At 47.2% G+C, this 21944-nt stretch overlaps 3 protein-coding genes across 3 annotated transcripts; 1 reads left to right on the forward strand and 2 right to left on the reverse strand.

Moving 5' to 3' along the window:
• Nucleotides 1-246: 246 nt before the first annotated feature.
• On the reverse strand, nt 247-1687 carry LOC103637588 (protein IQ-DOMAIN 14). Its single transcript, XM_023300915.1, has 3 exons — nt 1449-1687; nt 1165-1359; nt 247-1096 (listed from the first exon to the last, which is right to left on the reverse strand). The coding sequence occupies exons 1-3, from the start codon at nt 1617-1619 to the stop codon at nt 461-463; spliced, it is 1002 nt and encodes a 333-aa protein (XP_023156683.1). The 5' UTR covers nt 1620-1687; the 3' UTR covers nt 247-460.
• A 7003-nt stretch (nt 1688-8690) lies between these two features.
• Nucleotides 8691-10163, forward strand: LOC103636665 (uncharacterized). The gene is made up of 3 exons (XM_008659019.4): nt 8691-8868; nt 9584-9635; nt 9739-10163. The coding sequence occupies exons 1-3, from the start codon at nt 8783-8785 to the stop codon at nt 9925-9927; spliced, it is 327 nt and encodes a 108-aa protein (XP_008657241.1). The 5' UTR covers nt 8691-8782; the 3' UTR covers nt 9928-10163.
• Nucleotides 10164-10657: 494 nt separating this feature from the next.
• On the reverse strand, nt 10658-14244 carry LOC103636666 (receptor-like protein kinase HSL1). Its single transcript, XM_008659020.3, has 2 exons — nt 11467-14244; nt 10658-11364 (listed from the first exon to the last, which is right to left on the reverse strand). The coding sequence occupies exons 1-2, from the start codon at nt 14117-14119 to the stop codon at nt 10940-10942; spliced, it is 3078 nt and encodes a 1025-aa protein (XP_008657242.1). The 5' UTR covers nt 14120-14244; the 3' UTR covers nt 10658-10939.
• Between the last annotated feature and the right edge of the window lie 7700 nt (nt 14245-21944).

Raw genomic sequence — 21944 nt, forward strand, 5'->3', positions numbered from 1 at the left:
GCTATAGCCACAAGCTAGAACGAGTCTTGCAAGGAAGGATGACATCAAGTGCACAGCTATCATCGATCGCCCATGATCGAAAAAGAAGAGGGAGAAAATTAGCTATTTGCCATGTTCAACAGTGAGGTTCGTAAATTTGGTATTTTCGTTGTTAGCTTTGTAAAATTGTCATGTAGTACGTGTGCTTCACTTTTCATACCCTCCAAGCGAGGCATTTGCTGTGCTCTGACAATGTCGTTGTTTCAGCATGAGATCGAACACTTGCACACCCAAGCAACAAAAGTGTGTACAAATATGTTTCAGCATCTGCACTCAGCCTTGCTGTCCTGCTAGATGCTTTAGAGTCTACGACTACGAGTGTAGTGTGCAAATCCGTGCACTTGTCTTCTACTATATATATATACAAAATCTAAACGCAAGCAGCGCACCGACCCACCAGCTCCGCATCACGGTTGCCTGATCACCAGAAGCTGTCCAGGTAGTAGTCTCTGGCAGCCTCGTCGCCGACGCCGATTCCGGAGAAGCCGGCCGTTGTTCGGGTCGCGTGCGAGCACGACCTCCTCGGCGCCTGCTCGTGCTCGGCGTCCGCCGCCGTCCGCCGCTGCCTCGGCGCGCTGTGGCATCGCGTCCTGGCCGCGGACGACGCGGTGCCGGCCATGTACCGCGGGCTGACGAGCCCCTCCCTGTCCCGCCGCCGCGGCGTGCTGGCCACGGCCAGGCCGTGCTGGTCGACGCTCTTGGCGGGCGAGGAATCGTGGGACGAGGCGATCCGGGGCGTGCCCGTCTGCGCAGGCTTAGAGCCCCGGGAGTCGCGGGTGCTCCGCCGGTACGAGCGCCGCGCGGGCTGCTGCTTGCCGCCGGGGAGCGGCGAGCACGACGGCGTCGGCGCCGCGTGGCGGTGACGCTCCGCTAGTAGGTGGTCCGGGTTGTACATGTAGCTGCTGGTGGTGATCCGTGAGGACCGGGAGCGGAGGTAGCCCGTGTCGTCCATCTCCACGATCCGCGGGCTGCGCTCGTAGTTGGAGTCCGTGCTGTCGGACAGCCTCCGGCGGTGCGCCGGCGGCTTCGTCTGAAGGTCCCGAGCAAAGATCCTCTCCTGCACGTACGGCAAACTTGATGAACACAACATCGTTAATCATGCAGCAAACAAAGGGAAAAAAAAACAAACAACATATGGATTACTTCTTGTTCCATGGATTTCCGGAAGGGAGCATTCTTGACGGCGATGGAGTCGGCTTGCAGGCGCATGAGCGTCTGCAACCTGTGCAGTGTGATGGCTGCCTGCTTCCTGACCAGGTAGCCCCGCACCAACGCCTGGATCTTGACGAGTGACCGGAGCGCTCGAAGCGCTCTCCTAGCCTGAGAGACACCAATGATAAATCAACTGCTATCAAGAAGCTAGGAACAGATCGATGAGAACGAGACGGGACGGGACGATCGATCGTTACCAGGTAGCCTCTGAACGTTTTCTGGATGACGATCGCGGCACGGCGTTGTCGAGCTCCCGCGTCCTGGCCTCCGGTCGTCCGCCGCCTATTCTCCGCCTCGAGTCCTCTGTGCTCCTCCTTCCTGCCCGTCAGTATCCACTTGAGCCATCGCACGACGCGCCTCATGGTCATGCTGCAGTGGTTCTCTGTGAAAACCACTCGCGGATCAGATCAGCCTCTCTGAAAACCGTAATAAAGGGCAGCGGCAGCGGCAGCGGCAGCGGCAGCGGCGATCGGTTAGGCCCCCCAAACCACCTGCTAAACTTTAGCGCGCTAATTTTAATATGTATGTATATTACTATATCGAAACTGAGCAGCTAATAAAAAAAATAACTGGTTAAACCTAGCTAAATTACAAAAAGATCATAGTACTCCTTTTATATTAGCTAGTTTTGAATAATTGAATGACAACGTAACGAAAGGTTTAACAAATTTACTAACTACTGGATAGGAGGAGATCGATCGTATTACATACACCTGAATATTATATGTTATACTATTTGAGATGTATCGATGATTTAAATTATAAGGACAAATTTGATGGTGTGCTCCATACTATAGATGGCCAACCGGGCCGCACAGCACGGCACTGGCACTAGCACGACTAGGCACGGCACGGTAAAAGATCTGTGTCGTGCCTGTTAGTGCCAGCGTGCTGGGCCCTCGGCCCAGGCACGACACTATCAGTGCTTAGCCATGTCGTGCCGTGCCAACAGGCACGCCGGCACGCCAGTGCTAGTGCCAGCACGGACACTATGCATAAAATCCCAGCAACAGCAATCAAACACTCAAACAGAATAACAGATAATTTTATTATGACTTCTAGCAATCAAACAGATACAAGATAATTTCAAACAACATAAAAATGGTCACAAAGAGAGTAATAAGAGACTAATCAAACAACAATTTTATGAGCTGTAGTGCAATGGCTGCCTCGTTAAAAACCTGTCTAGGTAAAACTCACCCTTGTGAGAAACTCTAGACAGGAAAAAAGAGTACAGCCCAGCTCATTAAAAAGTTTATTGTCCTTACAACAAAGTCCAGTCCAGGTACATAATATTACTGTCCCATTACAGAAATGGTCACAAAGAGAGTAAGATACTAGAGACTAATCAAGATAAAGATTTTCAAATGTTTCTTCAAGCTCTTTGTCATCCACCATGTGTTGCATCCTTGCTTCAGCATCCTCCCAATCTTTAATGCATGTCAACATCTCAACCACATCAGACTTCAATCTCCTCCTCCGCTCGTCGATGATCCTGCCAGTTAAACTAAAAGTGGATTCTGAAGAGATGGTAGACACAGGAACAGTTAAAATATCTTTAGCCATAATTGACAGTACTGGATAAGTGAGTTTGTGCTGATGCCACCAGTGCAAGATGTTGAAATCATCAGTTAACTGGTTGACAGTGTCACAATCTAAGTAAGAAATGAGTTCAGAAGCAGTAGAAGCTGAAGAGCTTGCAGCATGCAGTAGAGCAGTTGCAGAGGTATCTCTAGCAATGTTTAGAGTAGAAGCAAAAGAATGCATACCAACAGAAGTACCCACATCATCAGCATCATCATAAATTTCATCCCAAGCAGATCGTTTCTTACCAGACAAGTTAGGAGGGACAACCCTGTTCAATCTAACAGATCCATATTTCTCTTCATATTTATTATAAACATCAGTAAGCTTAGCTCTAGTGGTAACCTGATAAACAGCATAATTTGTACTTGTTAGGTTCATTAATCTTCTAAGCACTCTACTAAAACTTTTCATTTTAGCTCTAGGGTCCAAGATGAATGCAAAAGAGTAAAGTAAAGGGATGTTCCTCCAATATTTATTATATTTATCTACCATAGGTTGAATGACACCTCTGATGTGAGTGTCATTAGCATAGTTCTTTAGATGTATAGCAATCTTAACAAGAAAATGAAGCATAAGTGGAGATGTAGGATAATAAACACTAGACAATGCAACTGTAGAATCATAAAATAGCTCAAGAAATTTAAGTACTTTATCTCCAATAACCCAATGTTCATCAGTTAAAATAAATTGATCACCTTCAGCCCTAGGATAGTTTGCATGAATGAAAGTAGTGAAAGGTATCCTATGAGGAAACAAATGCTTAAGCATCAGATATGTAGAGTTCCACCTAACCTCCATGTCCAACTGGAATTTTCTAGGCCTAATATTAGTAGCAATGCAATAACTTTTATATGCAGCAATTCTCTGATTAGAGGAGTTTAAAAAAGATATTGCAGTTCTAAATGTTTCAATCAAATTCTTAAGAGAATCTAGGGCCTCTTTAACTATCAAATTGATTATATGACATGCACAACGCTGATGCAAGAACATTTCAGAATCTGCCCCATTATCAATACCAAGATATGGTGACATTATAGGTCTAAGCAACCTCATGGCAGCAGCATTAGATGATGCATTGTCTAGGGTAAAAGCAAACACCTTATTAGTCAAGCCATAATCAGCAAGCACACCAGCAACACGATCAGCAATGTTTTGTCCATTGTGTGACACATCAATAAGCACTAAAGCAAGCACCCTTTTCTCTAGTTGCCAATCAGGGTTTATGTAATGGGCAACAACACTAAGGTAGTCCTCTTTGGCATTACCAGACGAAATGTCAGAGGTCAAACACACACAATTAACATCAGAAGAAGAAAGAGTCTCAACAAGCTTAGCCTTTTTGTCAGTGAAGTATTTAACCATGTCTCTGGTGGTGGTTTGCCTAGAGACAGGCACAAATTTAGGATTATGAGCAGTTCTAATGTAGTGTTCAAATGCAGCATTTTCACCCAAACTAATAGGAATTTCTAGCCTAGCAAGCAATCGAACCAATTCATTACGTGCAACCATAGGACAGTACTCCCAGTTACGCATACTACCATCAGGATTAAAAGATATCTGAGACTGAGACATGTGGGTTTTTTCACGCCTCCTGGGACTTCTATCTCTATGTCGGGTCAGGTGGCCAGTGCCACCACTAGAGAGAGCAGAATATTGCTTAGGGCAATGTATGCACTTAGCTGCAAACCTAACCTTCTTACCATTCACGATTTTGAAAAGTTTCTCGAAATCTAACCACACTGCAGAAGTAGAAGGACGACAACGCTTGGCACTGTGTTCATCCCCTTCACCTTCGTTATCCTGACCACTAACTTGTTGTTCATCACCGACATGGACAGGATGCTCACTGCTATGGCCAAAGAGCGCTGCAGCATCCTCCCCGAGGTCATCATCATCGTCATCTCCGGCCAACCCGCACAACCGTCGCTCCTCGTTGCAGTCGATCTCAACAGTTTCATCGTCGGAGACGGCCATCAACCCACCTCGGACTCGGAGTCCCGGTTCCTCAACGGAGTAAGCCGGAGCACCAGAGCTAGGAGAGAGGAGGGGACGACCGGTCCGGCCAACCGGTTCCTCCACGGATTTGAATCCGGAGCACCAGAGCTAGGAGAGAGGAGAGGGAGACCGGAGCTAGGTGTCAGGGGCCGGTAAGGAGAGGGAGACCGGAGCTAGGAGAGAGGAGAGGGAGACAGGAGCTAGGAGAGAGGAGAGGCCGAGAGGGAGACCAGAGCACCGTAGCTAGAAGATAGGAGAGAGGAGTCCCGGTTCCTCAACGGAGTAAGCCGGAGCACCGGGATGAATCTCCGCAGAAGCGCAGATCACATCGGAGGCCGGAGGGGGAGAGGGAGACCGGATCTGTGTGCCAGTGCCGGACAGTACCGGAGGGGGAGAAGAAGATAGGAGAGGGAGACCAGAGCTAGGAGAGAGGAGAGGGAGACCGGAGCTAGGAGAGAGGAGAGTACCAGTGCCAGTGCCGCCGTACCGGACCCCGGAGTCCCGGTTCCTCAACGGAGTAAGCCGGAGCACCGGGATCTCCGTAGAAGCGCAGATCACACCGGAGGCCGGAGGGGGAGAAGAAGATAGGAGAGAGGAGAGAGATGAGGGAGAACGGAGCACCGGGATCTCCGCAGAAGCGCAGATCGCACCGGTTCACAAATGCGCGTGTAAACCCTAATAAGCCGGAGCACCGGGATCTCCGCAGATCACACCGGAGGGGGAGAAGAAGACAGGAGATCCGAGCGGGGGTTATGGATCTGAGTTACCCGGTTCACAAATGCGCAGATCCGAGCGGGGGAGAGCCGGAGAGGATCTCCGACGAGCGACGATCGATCCGAGCGGAGGCGGAGAGCCGGAGACCGCAGACCGGAGGCGGAGATGGAGACCGGAGCGCTTAGCGGAGGCGGAGGGAACGAGGGAGAGGAGAGTTCGCCGGTCACCGTCGAATCGCCCGCGGCTGAGAGAGAGCGAGTGAGGCAGTGAGCGAGAGCGAGTTAGGGTTTGAGTGATGCGGGCGTTGGGGTGCTGGGGCGGTAGGCGGTTTACACGCGGTCGCGGACTCGCGGTCACGCGGCTCCTGGGCAGTGGGCCACGCGCGCAGCGCGCTGGCAAATGGGTCGTGCCTAGGCCGTGCCGAGGCCGTGCCAGCCCAGTTAGCCGTGCCGTGCCTGGGCCGACACTACGGGCCTAATTGGTGGCCCAGGCACGGCACTATGTATGGGCCGTGCCCGACACTGGCACTAAAAGGAACGTGCCGTGCGTGCCAGTGTCGTGCTTTTTAGTGCCGTGCCCGGGCCGGCCCACCGTGTTAGTGCCATTTGGCCAACTATACTCCACACCGTATTAAAATGAAAGGTTGTAAGAGCAGTGTCTGGCCAGGACTGCCTTCGCGGCGGCGAGCAGGCGGGGATCCCATCTGCTACTGCTGCTGCTGGCTGCTGCCGCCGTGTCTCTCTCTGATCGCCTAATTGCAAGCAGAGAAAGGAGAAGACGAGCCGCGACCAGTACGTCTGATCCGGCCCCCCCCAAACCCAAAAGAAAATTATCGTTTCCTTGCGCCACGTGGCACGTACGTCCGACTGAACGGTCAATGACCCAGAGACGAGACAGAGGCTTCTGGGCTGGGACGGCCACCGCCGGGAGCGGGAGAGCTACGGTGCAGCTGCAGGGATGCGCGGTGCAGGCAAGTCTCCGTGCACGTATTGCCAGTAGCCCAGCGGGCAGACGGTCCACGACCTGACATAGGGCTAGGGTTTCCTGCCTGACGACTGGACGGTCCACGCATGCACAGGTGGCGACGAAGGTCGCCAGCGGCGCCTGGATCTCGCTCCCGGGAGGAACCCCGTCAGGGATGAGAGATCCTAGGTGATGTCTAGGCTCGGGCAGACCGACCTAGACTCCTCTAATCGACGTAGAGTCGAAGAGAAGCGGAGAATTTGGGGATTGAGAGGCTAAACTAGAACTAGACTAGATCCTAGGTAATTCTAACGCTAACCCCGGCCTAGTGTGTGTTTAAGTTTATAAATTTTAGGTTTCGCCTATTCACCCCTCCTCTAGGCGACTTTCACCAGCAGAAGTGGAGCAACTGCGAGAAGAACTTAGGCGACATCAGGATTACTTGAGGCAACAAGCTGCACAACATGAATACTATGCTACACAAATTCAACAACAGCAAACACTCATACAAGTAAGTTCAAAAGATAATAGCTTTCACTTTAAGATATGTATTGATTAAAAACCCTTATGTGAATGAGTTCGACAATTTTGTAGCAACTAGCACAGACCCAAGGGATACACGTCCCGGTGCCCCCCCCCCACCACCTCTCGTACATTATCCTTGGTCTTCACCTCCACCTACACCTACATCTCCACCTACCGAACATCAGATATGCAAATTCATCATTATTTACTTACTGTTAGTTATATTATGATGTAACTCAGCAAATATCATTTGTACATGTATATTAGACCTCTCCAGCTACATTGCCGACGCATGAACGGGAAGATGAGTTAGACTTTGTCAAAACCCTCTTTGCTAGTGGAGGTATCGACCATCACTCGTCACTGTACCCCGATGGTGATCGGCGATCGTGAGCTTCCATGTTATGTGTTGTGATACTTGAGACTTTTATTATGACTACGTATGAGATATTGTCTCTTATTATGACTGGATGAGATGTGTCTTATTATGACATGGATGAGACTTTTGTGATGTAATTGATGAGACTATGGATTTAAATATTGTTATGTGATTGTGTGTGAGATGTTTTATGTGAAAATATGTTATGCTATATAGCTGTTGATATATTATTATGTTGTGGAATATGGTGTAAAATAAAAATAAACAACATTTGTAATGCTGGTCAAATTAAATTCCTAAAGGCCAACTAGGTCGTAGGAAGTTAGTCAGCAAAATTCTTAGGGGCTACAGTCAGCCCCTACGGGATACAGTCAGCCGTAGGAAGTTAGTTAGCTGACGGCGCTGACGGCGTGAAGTTACTAACTTCCTAGAACCTACTAACTTCCGAGAGGTTAATTTGGTTGTAGGAAGTTAGCTAACTTTCGACAAAAAAATTTTGAGAGCCAAACTTCCGACGGGATAGCTTTACTTCCGAGGGTTTAGCTAACTTCTTAGAGTTTAAGGCTAATTTTCTAGGGTTTAGGTTTTAGAAAGTTTATTATTTTGGTGTAGTATGCACCCCCTCCCGCCAAGCCGTCAAACATAGCCATGCCTCAAGCTTGTTGCTCTTGGGTTGTGACATTCACTCTCTTTTTGGGTGTTTTCGCTTTCTTACTTAAAATCAAATTTTGCTATATTTTATGTTATAACTATTGCGATTAAATAAATCTTTACTAAATTTATTTAATATTTTTAGTGCTTATTTAAGGTATTTGCATGCTTTCTATAACTATTTATTCTATATTGTCTCTGCCAAAATATGAAATAGAATAATGTATGCTTAAAATAATGTTTTCATATATGTCTATTTAAATTACTAGTATGGATAATTAGCACGTCTAGTTAATCTAAAGTTAATTTTGTGTGATAGGTTATGATTGAAGGCAAAATAACTGGCTTGGTGGATCTTAACCTGAATGACTGATAGGTTATGGCTGAAGATATTTGCATTGTGTTTATAAAATAAAGTTTGAAATAGTAGATAAGAATGAGTAACTGAAGATAGTCCTATGCCTATATTACCAGCAAAACGGTTTGAAGTCCAGATCTAGAATCTAACATAACACCGTACGTTAACCAACACCGTGCATCTCACTAGGAAGCGACAAAGGTGTACACTTCCGTTGCATCTGCTGGGCCAAAATGTTCCGCAACAATCCTGGGCTCGGAAAGGTCTCCACTTTCAGCCCAATTGTAAAGAATTGGGCTAGCAACCGGGAACCGAAGGAGGAAGGACTGGAGTCGTGTGTCTGTCTGTGCGGCTGTGCCATGGCGACCAAAGGGTCAGACCCTGCCTCCCCGGCGTCGGCGCCACCGCCGCCACCGAAGCGGCGAAAGATCGAGCCGCCCAGGAGGTACCGGTTTCGACCACACTCCCAAATTCTGGTGGCGAGATTCCTAGCAACATGTGTTGCGACTGCTACGTGCTCCCAACGCCCATGTCCGAACGAGCTGCGCTGCCCTTCTAGTTTCGATGGGTGGATTGGAGAGGTTCCGTCCTAGCTAGTGGAGTGGGGGGCAGGGCAGGGGTGACTATAAGTGTAGGTTTCTTTTGTTGTGTCCATTGTTAGGCACCTCTGTTAACTCAACTCCAGTTGTGGGTTGCAAGTCAAATATGTTTCTGCTTCTTTATTCATTTTTATCATCACTAATCCATCAAACCAGAACCATCTATCCTGTCAGTTAACTCCACTGCGCGTGTAGATTTAAGTATCAGTATTAGGTTATCCGGAGGGCATATCTTATATATACCATAAAATAACAAAAGGAAATCATAGTGCAATTAAATTCATGCCCTGTAGTTCCTTCTCAGATAGAATAGCGCAATGCAAGCCAAATAGGCTTGTGTGTCTTCCTCAGCTCAGTCAAGACAAAAACAAGTGATTCTGCTATGAACTTCACATCAAATGCTTTTTTAATCATTTTCTCTGTTAATGTATTAAGTACCAGCCAAATATACTGTATCTTCTACTCCTTTTGTTTAACAGTTACCGATTCACAAGCAAGCAGCAACTGTACTGAACTATTGTGTTGTTGCCTGTTCCATAATTTATCTCCTCTGGAACACAGGACCAGGCTTTCTCAAGTTACCATCGATAACAAGTCGTCTTCCAACTCATCGGTATTCCCTGTTCCTTGATATTGGCAACGGCCGCTTTATTTCCTGTTCCTTGATTGATATTCGCAAACATCCTTTCTTGATGTGAACAACAACACTTTTGCAGACTCCTCCGGGTTCGCTGCCAGCGAGAGTTGATCTCAACAAAGTTAGAGAGGCAAAGAGATTTGCCGTCCTTGAAGCGCAGCATGAGGGATGCCTTGGAAGCTATAAAAGCTTCGATTCCCTCTTTGGGAATTACCTTGTTCCTGTCATACCAACGAACGATTTCTTTCATCAGGCCGGGACCAAATGATGAACAAGAATGGCTATTTGTAACGAACAGAATGACTACTAAATTTTGCAATTTCCTTTAAGAGCGCGACCTGATACAGCATTACTAAGCTATCAACGGAAGATAACACGAAGACCAAGTTTTGTGTGTGGTGTTGTACGTAGGCCCCCTAACTTGCAAGATCTCAAAAGGTAAAGATTATCCTGCACAGTTGCAGATCTAAGTAGTGAAAAAGTTTTTGCATTATGGGGAGCATATGTCAGTGTGTGTTAGCTTTCTTTTTTTTTCCCTTCTAGTGCGAATTTGTCAAGACATATTTTCCATGAATCTATTTATCACTCAAAAAAACGTTCGGCTGCCATCACCTACACAGAATAGTTGAGATGCAGAACATGGACTTAGGCCTTAGGGCCTAGGGAGTTCTAACGTGCATTTGAAGTTCGAAATTAGAAAGTTCACCACATAGAGGTTCCAGATTGGAAATTGAAGTCATGGCTTTGATAATGTTCCTCCCACTTTCTTTAAAATGTTTATTTACATGGGCAATCATTAATACTAGAATGGAGCTGAGTTACCCCTTGTCAGGAAACAATTCTCTCGCTATCTCCACGCTATTTGGATGATGTTATTAAGATGGCTGAGCTGCATTGAGTATCGCTGAGCCTTGTAGTCTCCAACATATAAAATTCTCAACTGACTCCCAGAGTAATGAAAAAATAAATCAAATTTCTCCTTCAATTGCCCATCTAGATCTTTAAAAGCACACCAATAGGCTGGCTAATCTTAAGAAGAAATTGAAGAAGTGAAAATGGCAATCATGTTTTTCTAGTGTAAATCTTGTTGTATGAGCAAATGTTCCAGTTGTTTACGGTATATCACAGATTACATAGAAAGGTTCTTCAACAAACTTGTGAAGCAGAATTGTAAGTCTTGTGTAACAATACAACTTTTTTCTGATTTAAAACACCAATAGTCTATCTGCATCTGTAGACTGACGCTGTGCAGACTTTACTGTATCGGCATGCGCGCAATGTTAGACCGTGCTGTGGATCACCATAACACCATCCTCTTCTTGGATGTCAGTTCCCGTTCCGTCCGACGGCTGAGACAGCAGGCGAGGAGCCGCTTCGTGCTCCTGGACACTACTCTCCATTTTGCTCTTCTGGCGCGTCCGCTCGCTGCACTTGAGCAGGATTTGCAGCACGTCCTTCATGGTTGGCCGCGACGACGGCATATGTGCGGTGCACAGCACGCCTAGCCTGAACACGACCTGGATCTCCTCGGAGTACCCTGCGTACCTCGTGTCTGTGGCGTCGGGGATGCTCCCCCCGGATTGGTAGTGGTGCCGCGCCCACTCCGCCAGGCAGCTGGCCTCCTTGCCGGTGGTGAGCTCCAGGAGGACGACGCCGAAGCTGTAGACGTCGACCTTCTCGCTCACCTTGTTCGTGTACGCACACTCTGCAGCGTTTGATTTGATTTGATGCAGTACAGGTACAGTAAATACCGCCGCCCCAAATTCTGTACCTGAGCAAAATAGACAGGGCCGGCCGAAATCCATACCGGGGGCCATGTAGCCGAAAGACCCAGCGACGGCGGACATCGTTTTGGGCGCCCCGACCTCCACCACTATCCTAGCCAGCCCGAAGTCGGCGACCTTGGCCGTGAACTCCGAGTCCAGCAGGATGTTGCTCGTCTTGACGTCGCGGTGAATGATGGGCGGCGAGGACTCGTGGTGCAAGTAGCATAGCCCCTGCGCGACGCCGACGGCCACCCTGAGCCTCGTCGGCCAGTCCAGCGGCGCCCTGGTCGTATTATTAAGGAGCCCATCAGCGCCGGCGCTATGGCCGTGGAGCCATTTGTCCAGGCTGCCGTTGTCCATGTAGTCGTACACAAGGAGTTTGTCCTCCGCGCCGGAGAGGCAGCACAGCAGCCTGACAACGTTGTTATGCCGGACGTTGCCGAGGATGCCCGCCTCCGACTCGAACTCGCGCTCCAGCGTCCCGGCGTCGACCCGTATCCGCTTCACGGCCACCGCGCCCGCGCTCCCGTCGAGACGGTTCGTGTAGGTGACGCGGTACACGTGGCCGGAACCGCCGCGGCCGATGAGGTTCTCCTCTGTCAGTCCCTGGAGTATGTGCGCCTCCCCGAAGCCCAGATCCTGGACGAAAGGCGTGACCTTCCACTCGTCCCCGACCGCGACGCGCCGCCGTTGCCTGATGTCGCGGGCGAGTATCAGGGCGAGAGCCACGGCGGCGAGGAGCGCGCCGCCACCGCCAGCGACGAGGAGGCCCGTGCGGAGCGCGTGTGAGACGGCTCGGGTAGAGCCCCCCGCCGCGACGCAGGAGCGCACGCCGGCGAGGTAGCCGGGCCCCGGAGCGTCGGTGCAGAGGCCGGGGTTATCGCGGAAGCTGTCGTCGTAGGCCGCCGTGGCGAAACCGGTCGGGACCTGGCCGCTGAGGTGGTTGGAGGAGAGGTTGATGGAGCTGAGGTTCGGCTTCACGAGTGCCGGAGGTATGGCGCCGGAGAGCTTGTTCGACGAGAGGTCAAGCACGCTGAGCACCGGCATGGCGCCCAGCTCGGCCGGTATCGGGCCGCTGAGCTGGTTCCTGCTCATGTCCATGACCGTCAGCTGCCTCAGGTCAGCAACGCTCTTGGGGATCGCGCCGTAGAGCTGGTTACCCGATAGGTTCAGTCTCTGCAGCAGCGGCATGCCACCGTCGCCAAGGCTCGCCGGTATCGCGCCAGAGAACTGGTTGTTCTCGGCAGTGAACACCCGGAGCGTGGCTGCCGCAGCCGGAATGCCGCTGCCGAATTGGTTGTTCCCTATCTGTAACGTCGTAAGGTTGCCAGGCATCGAGGCCGGAAGACTCCCGGTGAGCTGGTTACTCTGTAGTGTTAGGAACATAAGCTGCGTGTCTGTCCATAGAGCCTCTGGCACGTCGCCGGTGAGCCGGTTGTCGTCTAGGTCCAGGGTTAGCAGAGTTGCGCAGCTGGCAAGGCCCGCTGGGATGGAGCCGTTCAGGTGGTTGCGCTCAGCGGTGAGGTAATGAAACTGGCCTCCGGCGCATAACCCTTCTGGGATGGCGCCGGTGAGGTCGTTGTCGTCAACCTCTACATAGCCCAAGACCGAGTGCTTCCCGAGTTCCGGCGGGAGCGTGCCAGTGAACCTGTTACTGTACAATCTCAATGCCTGTAGAGATGGCAGCCAACCGATGCTCGCTGGTATCTCGCCTGAAAAGTTATTGCTGAAGAGGTTTAAATATGTGAGGTTTTCCAAGTGGCCCAAGACTTGAGGGATGACTCCGCTAAGGTTGTTCACGGAGACGTCAATCATGGTCAGGCTCTTTGCAGCAGCAAAACCATCGTCGACGGCCAAGTCGCCGGTGAGGTTGTTCTTGAACACTGTCATCCTTCGCAGTTTCCTCAGGTTCCAAACCCCCCGAGGTATGCTTCCTGTCAACGAGTTGGCCGAGAGGTCCAGCACCTCCAGCTCCTGCATATCCGCTAAGTAACCCGGGAGGTCGCCGGTGAGGTTGCAGCGCGCCGCCCAAAGGTTGACTAGACTGGTCAGGTTCTTGAACGACGCCGGCAGCTCGCCGGGGGCGAACGGGTTGGACGCCAGCCATAGCGTCTGAAGCCTTGTCAGCGCACCGAGACCGGCGGGGACGGTGCCGACGAGGCGATTGTTGTCCAGCATGAGATGCCGGAGGTTCAGGAGGCTGGAGAGAGACCTCGGGATGGTGCCGTTGAACTCGTTGCCGCTGAGGACCAGCGTGGTCAGGCTCGCCGCCAGGCTGTGGCCGATGTTCGCCGGGAGCTCACCGCCGAAGTAGTTCTCGGAGAGATCGATGTACAGCAGCGAGGCGCAGCGGTACAGCGTGGTCGGGAACGCGCCGGTGATGCTGTTGTTGGAGATGTCGAGGTGCGTGAGGCCCGCGAGGCCGCCGACGGCGTCCGGGAACGGGCCTGAGACGTTGGCGTCTGCGAGGGCGAGTCCCGTGACGCTGCCTGCGGTGTCGCAGGCCACGTACGGCCACGTGCAGTGTGCGCTCGCCGCCGAGGCGTTCCATCCGGCGAGCACGGGCGGGTCGCCCCACGCTCGCTTGATCTGGAGCAGCAGCTGCGCCTCGTACGCCGCGCCCGCGTGCAGGAGGCAGCAGCAGGGAAGCAGCGCGAGCAGCAGGCCGGGGAGGTACGGGCATGCTGTCTCCATGCCTCGGCGGCCGTGGAGTTGACGGCTCGTGAAAGTGCGGTTTGTTTACGCAGTGCCAGGCGATTGCTGCGAAGCTTTCATAGGGGTGTGCGGACTGATTCATACGGAGGACCGACTTATGTTTTTCTGATTATTATGCACATCGGATGTTTAAATACTAATTATAAGTATTAACTATAGTCTAGTTATAAATCTAATTAAAAAGTAAACCGGATTTATTAAACATAATTAATATATGATTATCAAATGTGTAGTATCACACGAGTGAATCATGTATTACTAGTCAATACCTATGTGTGGCAGTACATAAATCGGAGATATTAAAACCTGACTCCTTTTCGAGCTCTCCCCGCGCTTCACGGGTTCTCGACGCTGCTCCTCGCGACACGTGCGCTCATTTGCGGACGCGAAAATTTGTCTACCGCGGACGCAGAGTTTTCAGCCAAGTTTCTAACCAGTCTCTCTCTCGCCTTTCCTCTCTCAGTCTCTCCCCGATTCCTTCCCCACACGGCTGCTTCGCTCGTTCCCCTCTCGCTCCTCGTCGCACACGCACGAATGCTCGCCGCCGTCGTCAACCTCCTCCTTGGCGACGCGGGCAAGCCAGACGGGGAGAGAAGGCATCGGAAGACGTGATGGAGAAGAGCAGGGGCGACATGCTGGCGGAGGAGGCCAATCTCACGCGCGAGGGGTTCAAGGCGCCCGGGATCCATACCCCTTCTTCCCAACAGCAAACTCGTCGCCGCCAACCCCAGCTACCGAGACCTAGCCCTCCTCCTCCGGTGACGACAACCTCCCGAAGTTCCCGGCCAACATCTCCGCCCTCATCGCGCCGACCCCATATGCCTCCGACTCCTGTCACTTCGTAAGAAATAAACCTGCTCGCACACTCTCTTTTCTCTTCCCCTGTCCGTTGTGCCGTCTCTCTTCCTCCTTCCACAGGTGTCGCCTCAATCCATACCGACCCCTTCCCGCTCCCCGAGGCGAAGCTACGACTCTGCCATAGCGTTTGAGAAGATCAAGGTCTCCAACCCAATCGTCGAAATGGACGGTGAGATCCCATCGCTTATCTTTCCATTTCTTGATCTGGACATCAAATACTATGATTTGGGGATACTGCACCGTGAAGCAATTGATGACAAGGTCACCGTGAAATTTGAGAGTCCGCTTCATCTTCTGGCTTAGAGTCTCTTGTGATTAGAGAACCATTTTGGTGTCTCTTCATTGTATATGCCCTTATCAGTTTTAATTCTTATCTGTGCATGGCCTACCATCTGAGACTGAGATTGCTGGAGTTGGACATTGTGTGGATCTCGAGTACTATGATTGGATGAGCTAATTGGAGGTTTATGGTTTATCTGTGCTGGAGTTGCAGCAATGTCGGTCTCCAGGTGTGTGGAGGAGATGGATGTTACTATTAGGGAAGAGGTGTTTAGCGGGCATGTTAATTTCAGGTATATTTTCAACGACGACATGTTATACAATGTATAAGTTATAGCAACTACCACTGCAAATGAAGATTTTTTTAATTCCAGTTTGGTATGCACCATTATAGATGTGGTCACTCTAGGGGTAGTTGCAATGCTCAAATAGTTTGCGACTATTCCTTAACTCTAATATTTTGAGTATTTGAGTGCTTCTTTTCCATGGTATGATGTTGTTTTTGCACTTGTAACGTTTTGTGCTTGTACATGTGCCAGTTGGAGTTTGCGCTGAAAAGAGAGTTCGAAAAAACTATAAATATCTTGCAGAATGAGGTACCTCTGATTTAATGTGCTTTCTGAGGTAAATATTAATTTAGTATACTTGTCATGGTTCAAGATCCTTCGGTTGGTGTGCAGAATGTGCATCAGAGTATCAAAGCAACTTCTTATTTGGACTCATGAGCATGCATATTGGGTTGCTTTTTAGTTTCTCACGTCTTTTATTAAACCCCGCTGGGTTTGGGCACACTAGAGAATTCCGGACGAAGTGCTCCTCAACGTGGAGGCCACATCGCCTGGAACCAGCTAGCCGCAAGAAGTTTGTATTTAGTATTTTACATTAACTCATAGCTGACAGTCACAGAATCATTGTATAGTACTATAGTATCCACTTAAACAAGAAACACAACCAAGACAAGCAAACAATGGATAAAGCCAAGAAAAATAGAGTATTTTACATTAACTCCAGCTGCAAGAATGTGGTCAGGGCTAGGTCAGTAGCACTCTCATCCAATTTAGCCTGATTTATTTTTGTAGATTTTGTTAATGGTACTTTATACATCCATTAGTTCGCCTAAAATGTGTGGGCATCATGTTGAGATGTGCCAATACATAAAATAAACTTTTAAGGTCAAACAACCTATTTGATTGATGTGCCACTGCTGATGCAGTAGCGTTATTGTGCCAAATGGATACATGAGGATTAGGATGCTAATCCAAAGCAGGTGCACCCCATGATTAAGCTCCTATGTCCAGATATGTATATTACCTGTCAACAAATCTTGGCATCCAGGTTTAAACTCCTCCCGCTGCTCGCCGATGTAAAGGTACGCATCTTCTGTCGGACTATGGCTCTAACTGATATAGCTTTTACGCCCAATAGCATCTACCACTGCTTATCACGCCATTAAATTGTTTGATGAAATACCAATATAATATAGTAATGTGTCATATATCAGTTCAGTTTGAGTTGTGGTTGTAACTTGAGAACATATATTTTGTTTCTAATAAGTGATGAATTTTTGTTGTTGTTCTTCCCTTCTGCAAAACTTCAGATCTCCTACCTCTGCGATTCTAAAAAGAAGATTCAGGTCCCATTTGCCATAGTGGATCCATTCCACTGTTGCTATTGTTTTTGTTTGTTCTCTGGCAAAAAAACTTAGCAAATGCTTATAGGAATAATGAGTTATCTTGGAAGATGATTACTTAGATAGGTGCATGTTTGTTTCAGAGCTTATTTCAACCATTTAACCATGTGTCCAACTATATAGAGAGAATATCGTTGAAAGGAACTTGAAACTCTGCAGGCAAAAGGATCTCTAGAAATGACTAACTGAATTTTTCTAGGTAACAACAAGCTTCCCAGTTCCTCATTAGTTCTGTATTTTTACCCATTCTGCCTCATGCAAATATTTATATCTTTGATTACTGATTTTTTAGAAAAAAACTATATATCTTTATGTTTTTAGATCCCAAGATACTTATTAATATATAGTTTATATGTTGTGGAACTAAGGATTCTTAAAACTGTTGGTCAAAGATAGTAATATTTAACTTAGGATATGTAACAAAGATTAGAGGGGGATAGTATTAGAGTTTTTCTGGTTATAGTTCAAAGGCTATACTTGGTACTGCACTCTGCACCTCGCAAAATGTACATATGTTCTCTTTTTGTGGGGCTGTGTTTGTTACATTATAAAACAGAATTTGAAAAAAAAGGAATAGCATTGTTGAAAGTTAGCTAAGTTGAGCTTCAGCCAAACTCACAGAAGGTTCGAGCTTTATACATGGTATCTAAAATGTTTATTGAATCCGGGGCAAGGGGGCAGAGGATCTGCAGGCGGCGATTGCGCGGCTTCGCCTGCCTGTCTTCCTGCTGCCTACTTCTACTCGCGCTCGCACCAACCAAAGGAGCAAGCCCGCAACTGATGCCCCCCTATAAAGGGACCAGAGGGAAGGCGACGCCCGAGACGGGGAAGGAGACGCGGTGACCATGTCGCAGATATGGGTGTTCGAGTACAGCTCGCTGATCTGGAACCAGGCATCACCCACAAGGCATGCTAGCAGGTTCTGGGAGTTTGTTCTTTGATAGGAGTACATAAACACTTAAACAGTGTACCGTGTAAACTATCAGAACATATTACCAGGTAGTTGAAGAGCAAGGCATATCAAAACACAGGTACCAGTTAGAACTCACAAATCCTGCAGTTTTATTCATTTTGTGTATCTTAAGTTATGCTTTCAAATATCTTTTGTCATGTGCCACCTAATTGCACCAGAACACATCACTTTCAGAACCAATTCATAAGTAGAGCTAATACAAGAAGATTCATGAGAACTCTGGAATCCTATTGAACCTCACCTCAGTTTTCCCATGTATGAATTGCTCCCTTGTGATAAGTCCTCTGCATCAACAGATATAATGTACTCAATATGGGGACCACGCCTAAATCTTCTAGCAGCCATGAGAAACTTCCCTTTATACACAGGTGCTATCAGATGCCCAAGAAAAGATAAAGAAATAGGTCTTAGTCATAGTATATCTGATGGTGAAGAGGCTGAAGAAAAAAAATACATCTGATGTAAAAAGAAGTTACAAAGGGACATCTATGTAGACATAAAAGTACAAATCCACACCCAGCTTGGAATGTGTAGTTGTGCACTTCAAAAGAATTATTTTTCCTTCAGCGGTGGGTGGACAGGGAGTATAGAACACAGGGGCACGCCACAGTTCCCCGGGAGGACCGTCATGCTCAAGCACCAGCCCAGAGCGACTTGCGTACGCCCTTTCACATGTCCACCCTCCTACTCTGTCAATGTAACTGCTATGACAGCCTGAATACAAGGATGGTTAATAATTTCAGGGTTGATGACTTGATGTTACTCCCCCTCCGTCATGTTATCATCTACATATGTGTTTTGTGAGCCTAACGATCCTTTGCACAGTTGATGTGGTTGATTTTGCGAGCTAATCCGTCTATTTTACATCTTTTAGTGGGGAGTTGCTTACAGAATAAAGGAGAAAGATAAGGAGGTAGCTATGGAGGTATGTTTATTGCAAGCCAGGCACATGCAGATGTGTTAGTCTATTCTACAACTGGCCTGTTACCAATATTTTTATGGGGTCTATTCTGGATAACAATATGCATTTGTTCTTTATACATAGATTTTCTGTTGCAATATTATGTTTATTTGGTCATTCATAGCGGCTTTTTTGCCTTTTTCACATGCCAAGTTGAATACTGATGCTGCATATCAATGCGCTCAAAACAGTGCAATGTTCTCAAGGTTTTTTTACTGTTGTGAGTTTGTTTCAATGCCAGAAACTGCCAGAAAAGTTAATAATTGCATTTAAACCACCCTATGAAAGCTAAAAATGATTTGGCCATTAATTAAGTTTGTTTGCAACCTGTTCTTACTTCGTAGATGAGGTAATGGTTGCCTTGTATGGGCTTTCTCCCCCTTTTCTCTCTAATATAAAATTATGTAACTCCCCTACCTGTTTGAGAAAAATGTTATTATGAGCTTGCTTTAAAAATCACTGTCTCCCAGATACTAAGGTGTCTCCCAATGCCATCAATACACCCTCAGAAGTTCTATACGCTATTGTGATCTTAACTGAACCACCTCCCTTCAGACTTACATGTGATCTTAGTCTGTCAATATGACACATATGGTGAATCTTGCCTACCCATTATTGTGAATTTTTCTATTTTTAAGACTTACAAAGAATGGTAACATACTTTATTCTGTTGGGGATTTTGTCAGAAATATTTACAGTTTAGTGTCCTCAATTATTTCTAGCTACAGGATCATCCACCTCCTTCTCCATATCCTATTTGGTCGGCCTTGCAGGTAGAGTTTTGGGTATTTTGTTATGCTGCCACTTCATTGGCGCAGAATCTATAAAAATGTTATGGATGAGTTTCTTGATAATCTTATTTGCTATTTGATTCGTTGACACGATTGGTATTTCATATGTATCCTTTTCTATTCATAGTCATCTGGTGCCATCTTTGTTTTTTTGTCAATTTATGTTTATATGATTCCTGATTGTGTATCTGATATCTAGAAATCACCTTTCGTAGCCTAGCTGGACCATTGTAAATTATAGCGGTTTGAGCAGTATGTTGTGCTCTAAAAAGGTTTGAAGTTTTGAGAATTGAGATAGACATAATGAGTGGTCCTTACTGTCATCAGTTTTCCAGGTGTTGAATTTTGGAGATCAGGGCAAAATTCAGGAAGCCATGGTCCAAATGCATATAAGGTAGCTATGTTACTCAAGCAGCCCCAATATGTAGCTTTCTGGATTTGTGCATCATAGAGATTGGACTAAACAGTTGTTCTTTGTGCAGAGAAGGAGGGATTGTGATCTGTATCTACGGACAAAACCTTGATTTGGTGTTGGTGGATGTTAATCTTAACAATATGGCACGAGAGACTTTGGCAAACTCTGATTTGTTCAATCACATACTGAATGAACTTAGAGTCCCTCTTATCGGTAAGAGTTTATATTTAGTGCTCTATTATTTTAAGAATTTCTCACATGTTGCAAACTCAATGTCCCAGGGTTGTTCTTGTGTACAGCAATGCGTTCTTATGACGATGAAGTGGCGCTTTCTAAATGTATGAACCTGGCCACCTGGGTGCATGCTTCCATGTGCTGAAGCCATTGGACAGAAGAAGCTTCAACATTCTGTGGCAACACAAATCTAAAAAGGCAGCACCCCAAAGACACTAGGTATTAATAATAGTACCAAAATTAGAATGGTTTCACCATCTACCTTGAAGCCCAAGGAAGTGCTTATCCTGAAAGCAATGGATATGAAGAGCCAAAGAAACAGAATCGGGTCACATGGACCATTGAGCTCCATGAAAAAGTTCTTGGAGGCTATCGAATCTCTTGGGGGAACAAGTGTAGGTAGATTTCATACCTACATATGGCTTTAAATCTAAATTAATTTTTTTACTAGCTAAAACATGACCATGTGCCTTTTGTTTTTTTGTGTGTCTAAGAGCTGCTACACGTGAGAGGATCCTGCACCCGATGAATGTAAAGGTTTCACTGTGAAGATATAAGCAGCCATCTCTAGGTGGGTGATTAACTGATTATTTGCACTGAAGACCCATCCTCTAAAACTTACTTATAAGCTTGATTTTCTAATATTGGAGCTTTCAAGGGAAGCACTGATTTTGTTATTACCTTATAACAGCTGAGTTTTGCATCCTAGATCATGCCAAAAGGCAGTCTAGGCCCAGTGCTGATCTTGTATTCATGCATGCACATAATGATATAATAATACTATTATAGTATATGCCTCCAGAGACAGTTAAGGCTGAACATATTTTTTTGAGAATAGATGGATTTGATCACAGTTGTTCTCGAAGAACCGAAACAGTCTGTCTGATCCAAGCAACCACATTTCAATCTAGCTCGCCTTAAATTAATTCAAGAGAGGTGGTTCAACGATATAGTAAAAACTACATGTTCTTCTGAATCATTTTCTCATCATTGCTTAAGTACTTACCAATGTTCTTTGAAAGCTACCAATGTTCTCTAACCACAGTTTAATCTGTGTCATATCGAATATTTGTATTAAAAAAACACCTCATCAACAATGGCTGCGAGCTCAAGATTTATTTTGGTTAACTTTGCATGTGTCGTATGCATCCCCGTATACAATGAATTCAGATGCCGATTTCTTTTTGGTGGATGGAACATGACATAGGGAATATTTATGGAGGTTTTATACTCACATTCTTGTATTTGTTGTTTGCAGCCTCATGAAACTTGCAGTTTGAACACATGGTTGTTCCCTTGGCTTTTGTAGATGAAGTGGAGCAGCACTTGTAGTTTTGTAAGGTTTATGTATATAACTGTGTGGATTGCAATAGCCCTAATACCATGTATATACCTCTCGCTGTGGTTACGTACAACACCTAATGTAGGCTTGGATCATGTCATCTTATTTTGGATCAGTTTCCTGCTGTATTAGGCCTGCTCATTACACTATGCTACATCTTATTTTGGATCAGTTTCCTGCTGTATTAGGCCTGCTCATTACACTATGCTACATCTCTATGTATGATAACTTGTGTTGAGTCTGAACATTGCTATATTGCTC

The sequence above is a fragment of the Zea mays genome, chromosome 8 (genome assembly GCF_902167145.1).
Source record: "Zea mays cultivar B73 chromosome 8, Zm-B73-REFERENCE-NAM-5.0, whole genome shotgun sequence".
In the NCBI taxonomy this organism is placed as follows: Eukaryota; Viridiplantae; Streptophyta; class Magnoliopsida; order Poales; family Poaceae; genus Zea; species Zea mays.

What these genes read in the sequence shown, in the direction of transcription:
- LOC103637588 (XM_023300915.1), bottom strand. Translation starts at nt 1,619, where the DNA reads ATGACCATGAGGCGCGTCGTGCGATGGCTCAAGTGGATACTGACGGGC. An exon ending in AAACGTTCAGAGGCTACCTG is followed by an intron (nt 1,360 to 1,448) that starts GTAACGATCGAT and finishes GGTGTCTCTCAG; the next exon opens with GCTAGGAGAGCGCTTCGAGC. An exon ending in AAGTAATCCATATGTTGTTT is followed by an intron (nt 1,097 to 1,164) that starts GTTTTTTTTTCC and finishes CCGTACGTGCAG; the next exon opens with GAGAGGATCTTTGCTCGGGA.
- LOC103636665 (XM_008659019.4), top strand. Translation starts at nt 8,783, where the DNA reads ATGGCGACCAAAGGGTCAGACCCTGCCTCCCCGGCGTCGGCGCCACCG. An exon ending in AAGATCGAGCCGCCCAGGAG is followed by an intron (nt 8,869 to 9,583) that starts GTACCGGTTTCG and finishes TCTGGAACACAG; the next exon opens with GACCAGGCTTTCTCAAGTTA. An exon ending in AGTCGTCTTCCAACTCATCG is followed by an intron (nt 9,636 to 9,738) that starts GTATTCCCTGTT and finishes ACACTTTTGCAG; the next exon opens with ACTCCTCCGGGTTCGCTGCC.
- LOC103636666 (XM_008659020.3), bottom strand. Translation starts at nt 14,119, where the DNA reads ATGGAGACAGCATGCCCGTACCTCCCCGGCCTGCTGCTCGCGCTGCTT. An exon ending in TTTCGGCTACATGGCCCCCG is followed by an intron (nt 11,365 to 11,466) that starts GTATGGATTTCG and finishes CAAACGCTGCAG; the next exon opens with AGTGTGCGTACACGAACAAG.